Source organism: Rhinolophus sinicus, chromosome 15 (genome assembly GCF_057876585.1).
Source record: "Rhinolophus sinicus isolate RSI-liver-muscle chromosome 15, RSI-T2T, whole genome shotgun sequence".
Taxonomy (NCBI): Eukaryota; Metazoa; Chordata; class Mammalia; order Chiroptera; family Rhinolophidae; genus Rhinolophus; species Rhinolophus sinicus.
Window position 1 is genome coordinate 102,730,680 of NC_142515.1, and position 15,290 is coordinate 102,745,969.

The following is a 15,290-nucleotide window of genomic DNA, read 5'->3' on the forward strand; positions in this document are numbered from 1 at the left end:
AAACCTGGTCTGCACTTCTGGTGACAAAGCCAGTTTAAGAATCCTAAGGGCTCCTGTGGAACGACCCCACTATTGCTCCCCATACACTGTCTAAGGCTATACCTTTACTTTTTATCTCCCCAATCACACTGCTAGAAATACAGAGACCAGCTTGTTCATTTTTGATCTCCAAAGCCGCACAAGTGCCTAGCTCACAGGAGGCAGGCAAAAATATGTGTTGGCTGGCTGACTGATGACGCAAATGATGTGTCTGGGACTGGTGTTTGTCACAGAGCTCCATCCTCCATGGGTCTCCATGGCCGCCTGGAACCTCAGACACTGGGTTTGGTACGGAAAACCAAAACCAAAGAAACAATAAACTCAGACCAACTCTGAGGTCACTTAACCCATGGTTTCCCAAAGTTTTTACATTTCAATAGCTAAGTATTTTATCGTGTATAAGAAAAAATTAAGTTGGGCCATCAAACCCAACTTTTCACAGATACTGTTGCTTAAAATGAGGCAGGCAGCAATGGAAACCTCCTCTCCTCAGACTGCATGAATTCAAGTTTGATGCCCCGCAAAGCTCATGAAGGTTATGTGTTACTATGGTAGCTTTGGTATGAGGAAAGATAAAGCCAACATCACCTACTATCATGGCGCAAGACTCTGGATTTTAAATTTCCCTAAAGGGCCCTGGAGCCGCCCTTCTCACCGTGCCTGCTCCTGGCCTGATTCCGTAACTTTATAAATTCAGATACTCAAGCTAAGAGAGGCATAGTAAGTGGTCTAAAGTCATCCGGCACAAAAATGAGAGCACAGGACTAAATCCCAGAGACCTTCAGTGCCAGACTGACGCATTTGCACCTCACTAATCTCACCTACAAAGTGGGTTGGAAGCTACTGCTCACATTTCCCAGCAAATCAGAGCCTCACAAATGAACACACCCTGCAACTGGTCACCTCACTTCAAGGGGCAACCATTTAAAACTTATAACTCTGCTCTAACTTTAAACTGGCTCTACATAGTATACTATAAGATTGAAGAACTATGTTTTTACCCACAACTCTCCCATTTGATTGACTATTTATTATTGGCAGTTCTTTCAGTCAATTTCCCATTTTTTGCTCTATTTGAGGGATTGTCTTCAGGAGCCAGTCTGAGTCACTAATCTTATAAAAACTGTCTTCAGTGATGAAATAACTAAACAGTAACTTTTATGATTGTTTAAATGTGTAGATACACACATACCTGTATATATACGGTAACTAAAAAGTCAAAGATTAATGCCTAACAGTGGTTATCTTTGGATGGTATGATTACCAAATATTTGTGCATTGGTTTATGAGTTTTTCATTTTTCCATAATAAACATACATGGAGTTTCATAAAAGAATAATTTTTTCTAATACTGTTTGGAAAAAAAAAAAAAGTTCGTTTTTCTGAAGCCATCTTTGACCTGGAAAACATTTTCTTTTTTCAAATAAGCAGTATTTTCCTATTAAGTATACTCCGTGAGAACCACATTCTTTCTTTAGGGTCAAGTTAAGTTCTCTCCTTATGCTAGGGAAAGGTTTTATTTGTTGTTTGTTTTCCCCGCCTACTCAATTTTGAGGGGTAACCTGTATTATTGCCTCTCTTTACCTGGTTTGATTTATGGTCTTGGAAGTCAGGTCATTCTTTGCTAGGTCGAAGAAAAAAGAGAAAAAAAGTTTCCCCACCTAATACCTGATAAAATATCTGAAAAGGTCATTGCAGACCTTGACAGAAACACATACAATTTCAACCCAATCTGATAAAACAGCAACTAGAAAACTTTTATCAGAAGCAAATGTAACTTGCCATTTCCCAGCTCAATTGACTGAACTTTATTTTTATCTGAAATGACAGACATCATAAGATAGGAAAAGCTGCAGATAAGAAACCAAATTGAGTTGTCTTGAATCAGATCCGATTGTCTGCCCCCAGTTCAAACTCCCACACCTGCTCTGTACAGGTCAATGAGCCTCTTGGCATGGTCCCTGAGGGGTTTGGAAACATTGCAAAAGTGCTGAACTTTGAGACTTCAGCGTTTATTCTGTGATTATAATTAACCTGCTCACCAGTTGCTATCGATCAATTCTGAATGAAGGTGATAAAGTTTGACTGGATTTCTAGAAGTAGAAACGGAGATTTAAACCGGGAAGAAAAAAGGAAGATTAAAAAAATAATTTAATGACCTAAGTCAATTTTAAGAAGCAAAACTGGATCTGTGATTGGCTTAATAATCCTCAAAACTGCCCACCAAATTGTGGTGGTAACCCCTCACTTTCTTATCCTCCAAAATAAGTATATCTGTGACTATTCAACACGGAGTGAAAGAGCCCCACATTGCACACTTGCAGAGGTTTCTCAATGACTTTAAACATATGGAATGGTTTACCTGCCTGAATTATATTCCTCCTTTGGGGAAAAAAAATTTAAAGATATGAAGTCAATTTGGGGGTTTCTGCAAAAGGCTGAAGGCCAGAAATCCAAATTCCCTTCATTCAGATAAGAGGCTTGAATATCCGGGCTCAATTCTGATTACAGAGCAGTAATAGATAAAACCTTAGGCCCCCTGCCAGAAACGAGAAAGCTTCCACTGGTGGCTTCTGTGTTCAGCTCAGACCGATGGAGCACTTCCGGCCTGGAGTTTCAGTCACTGTCTTGATCCATGACTCTAGTTCAGTCTTTATCAAAAACATAATTACTGTGCTTTTCTCCCCTCCTTTCTCGGCTCCTCTCACAAACACATTTGAATCTTCAGAGAAAGGGGAATATAGAGATGGTTTTGTTTTCGTTTAGGAAAGGGATTTGAGAGAGCAGCATGGTTTTGCTCTTCTGTAGCCAATAGTCTCCCCAGAGTGAGAATCCTCCAGTTTGGAGGGTCTGAATTCTGGGAAATCTCTCTTTAAATTCCCTGCACACGAGGCTGAAAAGGAAGTTTGTGCAAGGCAAGGATTCCTACTAACATTGCAAGTTCCGCAGTATTGGAATGAGATGGAAGGTTACTTGGGAAGACATTGCACCTGTAAAGACATTGGGGGGAAGCAGGAAAACACAGGAGAGAAACGACACAGGGGAGAGGGAGCAGATGGAGAGACAAGTAACAGAAAATCCTAAAGTTTAATTGAGTCCTTCCACCGCCACGTACTCTGGTTCTGAAGGGATAAGTGCACATGCAAAGTATGGTAAATAGGGGGAAACCTCAGTCCTGGAAGGGGGTCTCACCTGGGTTCTAAGCCAGAGCTGCTGTTTCCTACCAGTGGGAATTGGGGCAGATTACTTACTCTTTCTGAGCATCAATTTCCTCTCCTGCAAAATGGAGATCACAGTATCTACCTCTCAAGGACTTAAAAGTCTCTGTCACCTGACAACTTCTTCATTGAGCCTTGATAAAGGATCCAACTTACTATATATAAATCGCACATACATAATGCAAGATACAAGTATATATATATATATATATATATATATATATATATATATATATATATATATATATATATATATATATATATAGTGCAAGATACAGGCTACTAGCCCTAAAAAGTTGTTAGCTAGTTTCCAAACATTAATGTACCCAAACTTGCACTTATTTTGTATAAATTAACACAGATCCGAGGTTATTCCTATTATAACCCCACTCGTATTATCTTCCCTACCTTCTTTAGAAGGAGACAAAGGACTATTTCTATAGATAGCCAACAAAATGTTTAAATAATCCTTCATGGAATGTGTTATGTGAAACCATGGTGCGGACCACAGAAGGTCAATATAACAGAGAGATACCCATCCCCAAACCATGAGAGCTTTATTCCCTGCATCTTATTCGGGGTGTGCAAGCCAAAGAAGACACCTGCGGACAAATACCTGTATGTTTAGATGTCAAAAGGCCCCCTTAACTTCTTAAAAGCAGCAGCTTCCCAGGGCCTACAAGAATTGCCCTCTTCTAGAGCAAGGCAGTGATAAAACCAGCAGTCCTGTCTCTTTCTTATGCAAACAAAAAAGCAGCAACATTTGCAACTGGCTGCATCTCTAAATTCCATACAACTCAATTGTCTTAAAAGGACAGGCTGAAAAGAATTGGTTAAAAGACTTACCTCGCCCTGGAGGAAGGTAATTTGTTTTTCTAACACAATCCCATCACTCTGGGAGGTTAGTGGTGTGTGGGATCCAGCCCCAGTATAACGTGAGGGAGAGCTGCTCATACCAGGAAAAGTCACCAGTGTAAGTGCCCGTGAGGCAAGCATCTTACGAAGCCAGGTCAGTGTGGGAGTGGGGGCATCTGACAAGGGCTGACTGAGATCTGCTACCTGTAGACATTACTGTGAGTAGGATAAGGGTGTTTTGTTTGTTTGTTTGTTTGTTTTGTCCTCTCAGTAAAGCAATCTGTTGGATAAGCAGAAATCAAAAGCCATATTCAATAAACAAAAACTTGTCTTAAAGTACTTTTCCTGTGCATTCATAAACTAAGAGGGAGAGAGACTTTCAGGAAGTTAATTCATGAACACTGTCTCTTTAAAAACTTAATTGGTTTGATATTTTTTAAATTGGTAATATATCCACATGGTTCAAAATTCAAAAGGTTCCATTTGCACCCCCACGTTTCACAGCAGCATTATTCACAAGTCAAGAAGTGGAGACAAATCAAGTGTCCATGACGGATGGATGGATGGATGGATACAAAAAATGTGGTATATACACAAAATGGACTATTATTCAGCCTTAAAAAGAAAGGAAATTGACACATGCTACAATATAGATGAATCTTGAGGACATTATGCTCAATGAAATAGCCAGTCACTAAAAGACAAATACTGTATGATTCCACTTACAGGAGATATCTAAAGTAATCAAATTCACAGAGACAGAAAGTAGAGTGGTGATAACCAGGACCTAGGGAGAAGGAGAAATGGGGAGCTGTTTAATGGGTATTCAGTTTGTTTTGCAAGAGGAGAAAGATCTGAAAACCTGTTTCACAACAATGTGAATACACAGAGGGTGCCAAAAACATGTATACACATTTTAAGAAAGGAAAACTGTATTAAAATTGTACTACTCAATATATACTGATAACAAAAGAGAAATACAAGTCATGTTTGACTTCTGCAATTACAAGAGGTGTTCAAAGTGGTTACCATCAGCATCCAGACACTTCTGATTACGGCGAACTACTGCTTGAGCAACGTTGACCAAAGTGTCTACTTGTATCCATTTTTTTGGCACCCCCGGTACTTAATAGTATTGAACTATACACTTTAAAATGCTTAAGATGATAAAATAAAACAACTTTAATCCCCTATATTTTAAATGTATCTTCTTGGTATTTAATGGACTAATAAGTAAGCACAGAAATGACTATTAGAAAATGATTAAGATGTGTAAAAAAATTCAAAAGGTTCCAAGGCATATACGGTGAAAATCCTTTCCCACCTTTAACCCTCACCAATGCCCTTATCCTCCCCGTGGGCAATCAGGGTTACAAATTCCTTGTGAATACTACTTCCAAAGATAAGTTAAATATTTCCAAATGCATATAATCTTTTCTTCTCTTTTTACACAAATATTGTGACATTTACACATCCTGTACTTACAAATGTCTTGGTGAGGACTCCATACTATTACATAGTAAACTTCCTAATTCTTCTGCCTCCATGATATCCTATTGTTTGCACGTACCACATGTATACAAACAGTCCCCTACTAGTGCACATTTAGGTTATTTCCAATTTTTGTTATTATGAACTGTGCTACAACTAACATGTGCCAGTATATTTGTAGAATAAATTCCTAGAAGTTAAATTTCTGGGTCAAGGGTATCTACTTTGTAATTTGTGGGCTACCAGCAAGGGCTTTCCATAAAGGTTGTACCAATTTACACTCCCACCCACAGGTATCCGAGTTCCTGCTTCCCCACACCTCAGAGTATGTTTGTTTTCCTAGCTAATTTAACTAAAAAAAAAACCGGGGGTTGGGTGGAGGATACAGAAGAAAGTGTTATCTAAAACTGTCTCCTGTGCATGCATCATTTCAACCTGAGTGCTTAGAAAGTGCCTAGCAAATGTGGCCTGACCTTTTGATGAGACACACAATTGGGCAGGTGACAGGTCTCACTAGAAGCAGTGACACACCCCTGGCCACCCCCACACACCTTTCCCATCTCATTGGTTCTCAACGGAGCACCACAGACCAGCCCCAGCTCTGACTGACCTGCTCAGGGTGGTAACCGGAAAGTTAAACAACTGGTTTTCTTAAAGACTGACAAATCATTCTCTAGCCAAACACGCTACTTCAGACTTGATCTCACAAAGTTCCCTGTATAAATGAACTGGCTTTGAAAACCAACTGGCCTCATTGATAAGCAATCCCCCAAAACATTTAGAGAACACTTCAGAATTTTCCACCGACCTACACCAAAAACAAACTCTTAGAACACGGCGAATGAGGCAAAGCTTTTAAAGAAACCATCTGGGCAACACTGACAGATTTACATATGTTTCACTGTGTTGGTATTTTTTTAGTCAACCCTTAAAATGATTCAAAATTTTTAAGCTCCTTGGAAAATAGCTTGTTTCTCTATTACACAAAAGAATTGTTATTCTATAATAAAATATATTTTCATAGCTCTTCCAGTAATATCTGCCACAATACTATTAATATTTCCTTCAAGGCGTATTTATGTATCATTTCTATTGTCTCCTTTTTAGCCTTAAGAATTTACAAGCATTAATTGGTACAGAAATCAACTTTATTGTGGCATAATATACATGAAATAAAGTACTCCCGTTTTAATAGTTTATTTCCATGAGTTTTGACAAATCGCTATACCTGTGTAACCACTGTGACTGGGTCCTTTAAAAGGAGACAGCTACTATATTATCCTGCTATACCTATTTCTCATGCACACAAACAAGCAATTCCCTGCACCGCTCCACTGGCAGATGGCAATGCAGTCTCTCCTTAAGAACTTTCAGTGCCCAGAGCTTTACTATGAAGACAAGCCATATTCCATATTCCGTTTCAACAACTACAATCACGTGTGAGAAAGTGTTCTTCTCAAACCTGATACCTGCTCACCTGGAACAACATAAAGTTAGAAGGCCACAGACTTTTGCCTTTTAGATATTTGTACACAGTCACTCTCTCCCTCTCTTATCAACCCTGTGACTTCTCCAATCTAAACAGCTCCAGTGGTTTCCCAAAGTTTCCAGAACCCTCTCCTACCCTGCTCACTCTTCCCTGAGGCTCCCCAGTTGGCCTCTTAAGCTGCCATTGTGTGTGGTTTGACCGGGGCAGAGTACTAAGGCAAATGCCTCCTAGATCTCTACTCAAATATTTGCTAAGTGCCCAGCATGTGCCAGGCACTTAAATATGAGTAAGACTCTAGCTGCCCTCAGAAAGGTCACATAATTCCACTAATGTAGCCTTAGTAACAATTTCAGCAGTTGCTGTAGGGCCGAGGCTCATACTGAACTTGAAATGAATTAAAGTTCATAGACATTGTCAAGGTAGAGTAATTCCTTCCAACCCAAGTGCAGGGCTTTACAGAGGCCCCTGTTACCTTTCATTTCTTTGATTTTTGCCTATTTCCAATAACCAACAGAAGAACTCTGGCAAGATATATTACCTATCGTTAATACTAAGGCAGTTAATACTTTGTAGAAAAATGATGGTGTTCTGTTATTTCTCCTCATTGAAATTAAAAACAGTTTCTGAGTGAAAGGTGAGTTAGTCTGTGAGGCTTTACTATGGTGATATATTATTTAAGCAAAAGCCAAGCTGTATTGTATCATTTCATGGTACTATACAGTGAGACGGTAAATGAGGGCATAACTTTTTTTTTTTAATTGCAGGTATTTTTCCTGGCAAACTCCTATTCACCCTGCAAGACCAAATGCAGATGGCACTACTTAGGAGAAGACTTCCAGATTCTTACACAAAGCGAAGAACCACATCTGTCTTCTCTCCTTCTCGCTCCTCTCATTACTGTAGCATGCGCTGGGTCACTCACCATTTTCATATCTGTTTAAGGTAACCAAGCATCCCCATTTGTTGGGAATGGTCCCAGGTTTAGCACTAAAATTCCCAAGTCCTGGGAAACCCCTCAGTCCTGAGCAAATCAGAAAAATTGATCACTCTACATGATGACGTGTGACTGCTTAATAACATAGCCACCATTTAGGAAGAGCCAACGACAAGTATTTCACAAAAATTACTTTATTTTTCCAATTTAAGACAATACTAAAAGTAGTTATGATTAACCCACTTAATAGAAAAAGAGAGGAGACTGAAAGAGGTAAATAACTTACCCAAGATCACAGGGGCCCCTCAAATTGAATCAAGGCTTGCCTGTCATACCACCACATTGTGTTGCCATCTGAGGGCCTGGTGGCAACCCCACACAGCAAGTTGTCAATAAATACCATGGAACCAGTAATCCCTTATCATCATCATTCTAGCATCTTTCTATCACTCAGCATCTGCTAATATGCCAGGGTTGATCCTTGAGAGAGTTACTGGGCATTTACAGGAGGATCCATGCGATGGGAGCAACATATAGAAAGCCAATTTACATGCACTGCTTTCAACTTAACTTGCTTTTATGTAAGTGCCACCTGAAGACGTGAATGCCAACAAATTCACCCTGCATCGCGTTCCCTCACAGAGATAACGGAAGCTTTCATGACTGGCCCATTTAAAGCACTTGGCTATGTGCAAAAGAGAAAACCCAGCTGTTAGGCAAGACCCAAGGGCTGTCTTCAGGTGGGACAGAGCACAGAGTACCACAAGACAGGCACCACCTTTTGGCAAGGAGGTTCTCCTAGGAGGTCAGCTTGCCATTTGTTGACGCTGTAATTTGGGAAACATTATTTACTCACACCCTCTTGCTTGGTATGGGTTACATTTTAGGATATAAAGACTCCCCGCGTTCACTCACATAGTGCATTTTTTTTCACATGGTTGTGGTTGCCATTCTGATGACCAGGAAGTATCCTCCATCATTGGCTTCTCTTTTTTTCCCCCCTAACCAAACACCAAATTCATGCTCCAGGATTAGAGGAGTTAGGAAGCAATCGCCCCACCCCCACCTCCAAGTTAAAAGAAGCAGAACTATGGGGACCTATTTTAAAACAGAAGTTCTAGCAAGAGTTCTAAGAATGCAGAGCCAAAGCGCCCCACCCCCACGACCCCACTCCCAACACACCCACCCTAAGCCGCCATTGTATGGAGATGTCACGCGCGCTATCTCTCGGAGGTCGTCCCCAAAGGCTCCGGAGGAGGTGCCCCTCCTCTCCTGGGGTGTGCCGTCTGGCTCCCCCGCAAGGGGGAGGGGGAAACTAGGAGCCACAGACTCTGCCTTGGCGCCACATCCACAGTTAATCAGTTTACCTGGGATGTGTATTTGACTGGACCCCCCTGGGGACCTTCCCTGGCCACCCAGGGTCAGAAAATAATTTAAAAGCTCTTCAAAGCCGGGACACTTCTCGGAGCCAGCCCAAGAGTGGAAACCTGCGAGGAACAGGCTTTACTCTTCAAAGTGAGAACAAATGCGAAAGGATTTAGCACTTAGTAGGTAGTCAATAAATGTTAACTTTGTTTCTTAAGTCTGGGCTTCTCCCGTACAAAAGTCATCTCCATCCACACCGATCCTGTCCCTTCCTGAAATTCCACAGGACCAGAGGTCGTTTGCATTTTTAACTAGTGGTTGCCACTTCCCTTTCCCTCCCAGACCAAAGCAACTATGCCTTTTCTTAGACTTCATTTTGTTCATGCGAGCAAGGGTGCACACGTCTGGCGTCCTCCCCAGGTACGATATTCAAAGGAAATCTTGTGCCCATTAGGATTGTTATTTTTAACCCCAGCCCTCGGGATAAGCGGAAGCTCAACAACACGTGGATGACATGACAAAGTCTCCGTTTAAATTGGGCATTATAAAGAAGCCCCTCCGGACTTCCCATCCAGGACCCTGACCAGGCATTCATTTAACGCACCCCTGGGCGCATCTGCACAATTAGACAATAGGCTCTGGCCCCGAGGCACCCACAGGGTGCCGGCCCCAGTTCAACCCATTTCCATCCCTCGGGTCCCTCCTTTGTTCCTGGTGTGAAATCTCCGACAGGAAAATCATCTGCCATCGGGAGGGATCCTCCAACTGGGCCACCAAATGGCCCAGAAGATCTTGGGCCCATCCCAATGTAATCAGATCCCTGCGGAGGACTCCGAGAGAAGGAAATGGGGGCACAAACCCGGAGATCACTAGCGCTCTCCACCGAGGGATCCCGGGCTGCTCCTCGTGGCTGTCCCGTGAGCCCGGCCGCCTCCCGCAGGCACCCACAGATGGGCGCCTGCCCAGGTGCACCGCAGGCCCAGATAGTCCCGACGTCTGGGCTCCTCGCAGGACGCGTTCAGACCCTGCCACTTTGCAGTCTTCTTTCATAAAAGAATCTAGAGGGCAGGCCTGCCCTCACTTAACAGAATCTGGGCTCCTTGGCGTTTTGACCTTCACGCCACCATCGCCCCGCTTCGCCAACTTGTCATCCAGTTTGCTTTCACCGGAAACTCACGCATCCCTCGCCCCTGTCCCTGCTCCCTTCAGCTCCCTACCCCTTGTAAAAATTAAACGCCCCAAACAGGGTTCAGAATAGTCTCTGTTCCGGTCCCCATCCCGCCCCAGTGTTCTCGCTCAGTACTCACCGAGATTGGGGTGTCGGGCGGCGGGGTTAGCGCGGCCGGGCAGGCTATGCAGGACCGGGCTGTCGAAGGGACCGGCGGAGGCAGCTGCGGCCGCGGCCCAGGAGGCTCCTACGTCGGCCATGTAGGCTGGGTAGGGGCTGGAGTAGGAGCCGGCGAAGCCTGCACGGCCGTACTGCTCGCGGCCGGTCAGACCCGCGCCCGCTGCACCCCCACCACTGCTGTAGGCCGCGGCTTCCCGGGCTGCGGCCGCAGCAGCGGCAGCTGCCAGGGACCCGGTGGTGCCCGGGAAGGAGAAGCGCGGCGACACGGGCGGTGGGGTGTAGGCTGCTCCCTCGGCTCCCGCCTGGCTCCAGCCGGGGCTGCCCTGCTGGGTCCCGGGCCCGGCACCCGACGCGGCCGCACCCGAGCTGCCGGCCGAGGTGGCTCCAGACGCAGTACCCGCGCCTCCGCCCTGGAGGTAGGACAGGCCCAGCACTGAGGAGGGCACCCGTGGCGTGGGCACGTAGACGGGCGAAGACGCAGCGCCCGCGCTGTGCATGAAAGCGCCGGGGCCGCCCGCATCGTAGGCCCCCGGAGGGGGGCCGTGGTTGGCGGCCATGGCCAGGCTCTGGTACATCGCTGCTGGGAGCTCTCAGCTTCTGAGTCCTTTTTCTCACTCGTGGGTCAAGGAGCAATGTGCGGAGAGGAAATAATAATCACACACAAAAAAAATAATGTACAGGTGAGTGGCTGTCACAAAATAAAGATCAAAAATCGAATGTTTAAAAAATATCCCTCAAGAATATGTACGTATTAAATCCATCATTGAACAGAAGATGCTAGACTCTTGTTTACTCAGGAAAATCCCAAATTGAATTTTTGGTTGTTCCAGGAGCTGGTGGAGGAGGGGCTGAATCCACCCTAGGGCCTGGAGGTCCCGAGCGCCTATGGGTGGCCGAAGATGCGGGGTAGGGTCTGGGCTCGAGTGTGCAGCACGGGCCTTCGGGTCACGCCGGGGGCTGTCGCGGCGCACCGTCTTCAGGAGACCGCGGCCTCGGGCGCAGGGCGCGGTAGGCTGGCTCCAAAGCCCAGGGTCCGGCTGGTTCTTTTCCTCTACGCAGTAGCCGCGGTCCTAATCAGGAGGAACGACAGAAGGGAGAAAAGTTCATCATGAGCTTTCAAAGCCCACTTTCCCTATGCGTGGTTGCTTATCCTGCAATGCAAACGCAACAGCTTTGGAGGCCACGCGGTTCCAAGGGAACCTGCGGTCTTTGTTTTGCGGAGGCCGTAGGGTCTGGCTGCCCCAAGAAATCCTCGGGGAGGGGTTTCTTGGAGATGCAGCGGCTTCCCGGTTATTGGACATGGAATTATTGGTTGTGATCTAGGCCTTTTTTTTTTTTTATTGCTTGTCAGGAAGGACTTTAATTGTACCTTATTTTTCAAGCATATTATTGTCCCAGTATTTTACACGTCCAAGAGTTTCGGATTCCAACGGAGTGACCGGGACCCAAGAAATCTCGATCGTCTCCTCTGTTCCCTCACCTATCTCTTAGCGCACCTGGCCATGAAAGAACTTCCGATTGCCCATGGAAGACAATAATAAACTTCATAAAAACCAGCAACCTAAGAAATTTTCATTTGTAGTATTCTCTTTTAAAACTAGACATAGAGTCGATAAATGAGTACAGGGTCTGCTACAGTTCCATGAAAATGATTGTGAAATCTCTTGCCCGTACACTATATACCATGTGGACATCAAATCAGACAAGATACGTCTTTCTGGCAAATAGTTATATTTTAGAGATTTTGCAGATTGGATATTAAGACCAGAAAAGTGAGAGGAATGTACACGGTCACTCTACTGAACTACTCACTGGACTATTACAATGCATTGAATAGGTTTTTCATATAGAATCGTTGGTTCTGGAATTAGAATACCAATGAGACTGCTTGGGGCAAAGAACAGTTTGTAGCACTTGATTATATCCTTGTATCCTGTGTTTTGATTTTTACCAGGCAATTTTTCTGATAAAATAAGAGCTCCACATTCTGAAGCACCTGCTCTGTTCCGGGGCCTTTTCTCCACACTCTACTGAGTAACAGTGTCTCTCTCCATTTTACAAAAGAGGGAACTGAAGGGAACTGAAGCATCGGAAAGTTCTGAAACTTGTCGAAGATCAAAGTACAATTAAAGGGGGTAGGGAACAGGATCTGTAGGGTTCCAAGGGTTTGAGGCTGTCCACTACATTCCCACTTTTCTCCTTATGAAGAGGCAGCTACTCCTAACAGTGGTTTCTTTTTCATTTCAATAGGAGACTTACAAAGATATTACCTGAACTATGTACTAAATCCAGGCTCTGGCACTTACTGAATGAATGACTTCAGACACTTAAGCTCTCTGTGCCTCAGTTTTCTCATTTTCAAAAATGCAAATGTTAAAGATATCTATCTTATACAGTTATGATGAGGATTATAGATTAACATATGTAAAGCACTTATAACAGGGTCTTATAAAACTGTTATAACAGGCACAAAAACTTCTATATAATTGTTGATTATTATTATTATTATTGTTGTTACAGATTTCTAATGTAAGGCACCATAAGAAAGTGCCTCAGAAGTAACATGTACTATAATAAATGGATATCTTTATTATTGTAAAATTTTTCTGGGTGTGGAATCTCTAGTACACATTATATAATGCTTTTAACCATTTTTGCAACATCACTAATAATAATGGAATTAATAGCACTGTATTATATAGTCACATGTTGACACCTAAATGGTTATTATTTACTTTCAAAGCTATACAACAAATTATTGGTTTGGTGGACATTTCCCTCCAGTTAGACATTTGGTTAGAGACAGAATACAAAAAATTTGACCTGAAATCACCAACTTTCCCCTTTGAAAATGAAGGCGAAGAAATGAATACCTCATAGGAATTTCTGGGTTTCATTAAGTAAATATATAGATTTACCTTAATAAAATGTACACAATTTAATTTTTAAATCAAATAGTTGACCTACTTCATTGTATTTTCTGTAATGCTCAACTACTGCAGTTCTAAAATATAATGTCGTTTTTTTTCTCACATAACTGCAGGAAAAGAAGATTTATAATTTTGTAATCCAACTTCTAATATACATACAAGCTTTAAAATGTAAGCGCTAAAAATGCCGTAAATCTAACAGTCTTTCTTACATTCTCTGCCTTTTTAAATGGCTGATACATTACCTCAGGATTACTGGACAACAGAAAGTAGAGAAAATACCCCTCCATAGGTTTCTGGAAAGGCAAGAAATTAACTATTCCCTTAAAACGACTCTTGCTTGTTTCTGTAATTGAGCCCCAGTCTAGGCGTCCGCTGAGGGAACCCAGCGAGCTCCTAACAATGGCAGAGTAGGTCAGGCCTTCCCGTGGGGGCCCAGGCCTGCGCCCCAGTTTTTCCTCTCCTGATCACTCATCCCAGTTCACCCCAAATTCAGAGGCCGGACCGGAAATGCTTTCCAGTTTCGTGATTTAGCCCATGGTCCCCTTTCGGATCTATTTCTGAGAGCTGGAGGATCCAGAGCGCCAGAATGTTCGCGTTCATTTACAAGTCGCTCCTGCTCTTTCCGCTCAGCTGGCGCCTTCGCTTTGCGCCTGCTGCGCAGAAAACTTACAGACGAACGCACTCAGAAGGGTAGTGGCATCACCCTGTCACCGCAACAACAACTTTCTGTCTTTAAAAGCTTGAAACCTGCTCCTGGCTGCCTGTTCCTTTTCTGAGAAACACAGGAAATACTTCCCCAAAGCGCTTCCCCAACCTTCCCCGCAGCGCCAGCCGACTCCCCCAGGCCGTGAGTCCCTCACTATCCTCTTCCCCCGACCGAAAGACCTCTCGTTCCCTCAACCTGGTGGCATTTCACCATTCGGGCATCCTCCTTTCCCTTGGGTGACCCCCCAGACCAAAGCCAAGAAACATAATATCGTGGATCCGGGCAAGCAATCCGTGGCCAGAGGAGGGACGTCACTCTCCCCTCCGGGTTCCGGCTCTCAGCTAGTGTCACCCAGAAGCAATGTGGGTGGGTGGGACTGTTAGCTTCGTAAGGGGCGTTTAGCTCCCGGGACCCCAGTGAGGAAAGCGAGGAGGCTGGCCAGAAGGGCATCGACAAAGTCCAGGCGCTCAGCAGCCTTTAGCGACTTCAGAGCGCCTCCCCGGGGCCTCTGCCTCCCATCGCCATTCTGCATCCCCGGAGTCGCCGATGGGCGACACTCCTGCGTCTGAGCCCCTCCGTGTTCGAGCTGCCGTGTGGCCTGTCCCACGTCAATTGGTCAGGGTGGTTTCGCACGGCCATCATCATCACTCAGGCCCAGGCCTGCGAGGTGCGAACAAGGGCTGGACAATCTGCATGCCGGGCCGGGATTAAAAACGTTCAAGTTCGCACAAAAATAATCCAAAAACAACTCCGAATATCCCTCTCCGCTGTCCCCCCACATCTTACTTTGATTTAAAGAAGCTGCTAAGCCAAAGCCAAACGTCGAGCAGGCTTTGGCCAATTTGGGGCAGGAGAAATGACCAACTCTCCTTTCCACCTACTAGGTAGTCATCTCTCTACTCCGCGGCAAAC

General features: G+C 44.3%; 1 protein-coding gene across 4 annotated transcripts in view; it reads right to left on the reverse strand.

The window, feature by feature from the left end:
- GATA4 (GATA binding protein 4) overlaps positions 1-15,290 on the reverse strand; it is a 75,490-nt gene that overhangs the window by 34,647 nt on the left and 25,553 nt on the right. For all 4 annotated transcript variants that reach the window (XM_019733256.3, XM_019733258.3, XM_019733255.3 and 1 more), the window contains exon 2: positions 10,699-11,809. In XM_019733256.3, coding sequence (XP_019588815.1) covers positions 10,699-11,314 — 616 coding nt within the window. In that variant the 5' untranslated portion in view covers positions 11,315-11,809. The remainder of the gene's footprint in view (positions 1-10,698; positions 11,810-15,290) is intronic.